This window comes from Humulus lupulus, chromosome 4 (assembly GCF_963169125.1).
Source record: "Humulus lupulus chromosome 4, drHumLupu1.1, whole genome shotgun sequence".
Taxonomy (NCBI): Eukaryota; Viridiplantae; Streptophyta; class Magnoliopsida; order Rosales; family Cannabaceae; genus Humulus; species Humulus lupulus.
The window spans coordinates 64,688,174-64,690,759 of NC_084796.1; the positions used below are offsets into that span (position 1 = coordinate 64,688,174).

General features: G+C 38.1%; 1 protein-coding gene across 1 annotated transcript; it reads right to left on the reverse strand.

Annotated features, from left to right (window-relative positions):
• Nucleotides 1–835: 835 nt before the first annotated feature.
• LOC133832245 (uncharacterized) lies at nt 836–2,368 on the reverse strand. Its single transcript, XM_062262613.1, has 2 exons — nt 2,150–2,368; nt 836–2,080 (listed from the first exon to the last, which is right to left on the reverse strand). Exons 1-2 carry the CDS (start codon nt 2,366–2,368, stop codon nt 836–838), a joined length of 1,464 nt encoding a protein of 487 aa, XP_062118597.1.
• Between the last annotated feature and the right edge of the window lie 218 nt (nt 2,369–2,586).

Genomic DNA, 2,586 nt, shown 5'->3' on the forward strand with positions numbered 1-2,586 from the left:
GTCGTGGAAAACAAATCAGAAACCAATAAGCCAATAAATGAAAAATCTTCCAAAACAGGAAAGTCAGAATCTGTTCAAACAGACTGGCAATCCGTTCAAACAGATTCATTGAACCTGGACAGATTTTAAACCCAGTTTCCCTAAATAAATAAAGAAACAATATTTTCTTTATCTCTGCAAGCTGTACACGATTTTTGGACAAATAAATCAGATAAAAAAATAAAATAAATACCAAAAATTTCCATTTCAAGAAAAGATATTCTTTTATAGGAAATTATATATTTATTTTATTAACATATAAAGAATAATGTGATTATAGAAAGACACATTTCAACAAAACAGGAAACTACCCATTTTTGAAATTACTCATTTAATTAATTTTGTAATATTGTCAAATATGCCAATAAAGGATTTTACAATCTCCCCCTTTGGCAATTTGATAGACAAAATTAATTCAAAAACCTGCAACACAAATGTTAGTGATAAGTAAAAAAGAAAGAACTCCCCCTGAAAACATGCATTAACTTATAACAAACATGTAAAGAGACTAGACTTAACTCCACCTCAAAATAAGAAGGTCCAGAGTTAAACAAAACAACAAACAAGTAGGTTTTGGAAAGTATATATACTCTCCCCCTTTGTGTCTTTCAAAAAAGCCAAAGAACAATAAACCATAAAACAAAAGAGAGTATCAAAGTGTAATTGACAAAAACTAAAATTAAACAACTAGATCTTTGGACAGAGATTGAACAGCTTCCAACACAGAACGTTGCAGTCCTTCAATTGACATCACTCGAGCAGTCAAAGAATCAACAGAGGCTCGAACAACAACTATTTATGTTGCAACAAGTCCTGAATCTGTGGCAACAGAGGAGGAGGCATGAGGAATGTCATCCAAGGAAATCTTCAGAGATTGGGGCTGGACTTTCTTGGAGGATGGAGCAGCAGTGGCTTCAGTAGGAGGATCAGAGGCCTTGTAGGAAGCAGCAGTAGTGGGTGCCACCAAGTCTTCTTGATCACGTTGGAGATCGTTTTTCTGCATACTCAACACTTTATAAATAACTTGAGGAAAAGGAAGATTCAAGTTTTTCCTATTACCTTTGCGAAATGCAATGATTTGATCATGAATAACCAAAGCCAAATTTATACCAAGACCGGTCCCCACCTTGTACAAAAATGAAGCCATATCAAAAGAGATAGTTGCGGTGTGAGAAGTGGGCTTCCAATTTGTTGTGGCAAACTTATGGATGACAGCATAAGTGTAGGTGAGATTGGAGACCGAGATGACTGTATTAGATGGCCATACCATTTTTTGACCAACCAATTCAGTGATAACCATGTCCTTGTCAAGAGTGGCACCATCAACATCATACTCGACATCAAGGGGAAGATGCAAAGCAAGAGCAATGTCTTGAGGAGAAAAAGAGAACCAATGGCCCCTAACAAAAACTTTATTATACACAGAAGATTTAGGTTCTATAATTTCATTAGTAAGATTGGCATAGAATTCCTTGACTATTCTATCCACAAAACCAGTAAATTTAACCAAAGAACCTGTCCATTTTTTATCTTGAAGCATTGTTAACACACCATAAGGTCGATGATCACTCAGGACATAATTTCTCTCAATGATAAATTTCCTTTGAGCATAGAGAACCATATCACGAGCATTATCATTATAACAAAAAGTTGAAGAATAAGGTTTGAAATTGACACCTGAACGTTTTGGAGAAGGTGTAGGATAAGAAATTGGTCTTTTTCCTTTAGCCTTGGATGACAAAGGAGTTGCAATTTGTTCTGAGTCATATTCAGCTTCTTGTTCAGAGGGAACAATGTCTTCTTTTTCTGGCTCATCAGACTCAGCTTCTGATTCTGCATTGTCAGGAACCGTTTCATCAGACAATGTGGCATCACGGGTTGCTTCAGATTCTGACTTTTCTTCCTCAGGATCAGATTCGGAGGAAGACAGAGATGGAGGATGAGCCTTCAGTCGTTTCTTGGTAGCAGTCAAGGGAGAAGAGGACTCGTCCAATCCCAATTTCCTTTTGGGAGTCACAAAATTATTCTTGGACTGGCTCGGCTTCAAGGGCAATTTGAGCAACCCAACAGCAGCAACTTTGGAAGAAGACGAAACAGTTTTTTATTTTGCCCTAGCCGCCAAAGAGGAATCAATCGGAACAGGAGAATGGTCCTTGGCTTGAGAGGGCACCACCACTTCAGATGGTGGTGTAACATTGACAATGTCAGCTGAGATATCGGGAAACACCATGGGGTGTTCATGAGAGAGTGAAAACACCGTCTTGCATGCCTTGGATTTGCAAGACTTTCCAACAGATGGGGCAGGTGCTGGAACAGATGGAGCCGCCATTGACACAGATGGAGGAGGCGAAGGAGATGGTACCTTTCGGGATTAAGAAGCAGGGATTTTCTTAGATGAAGCTCCATGAGTTTTCACCATTTTCTTCTCTGTAAAACACCAAACACTTACAGAAAAATGTGAGAAGAAAAAAAAATAGAAGAAGAAGAAGTGACTTAGTGAGATCGTGGGTGAGAAGAAATAGGGTAATGGCAAGCCTTTTAAAATAT

Bases quoted from the DNA above. Each gene is read 5' to 3' on its own strand.
- LOC133832245 (XM_062262613.1), bottom strand. From the start codon at position 2,368: ATGGCGGCTCCATCTGTTCCAGCACCTGCCCCATCTGTTGGAAAGTCT. The intron at 2,081-2,149 runs GCAAAATAAAAA...TTGCCCTTGAAG, and splicing joins ATTCCTCTTTGGCGGCTAGG to CCGAGCCAGTCCAAGAATAA.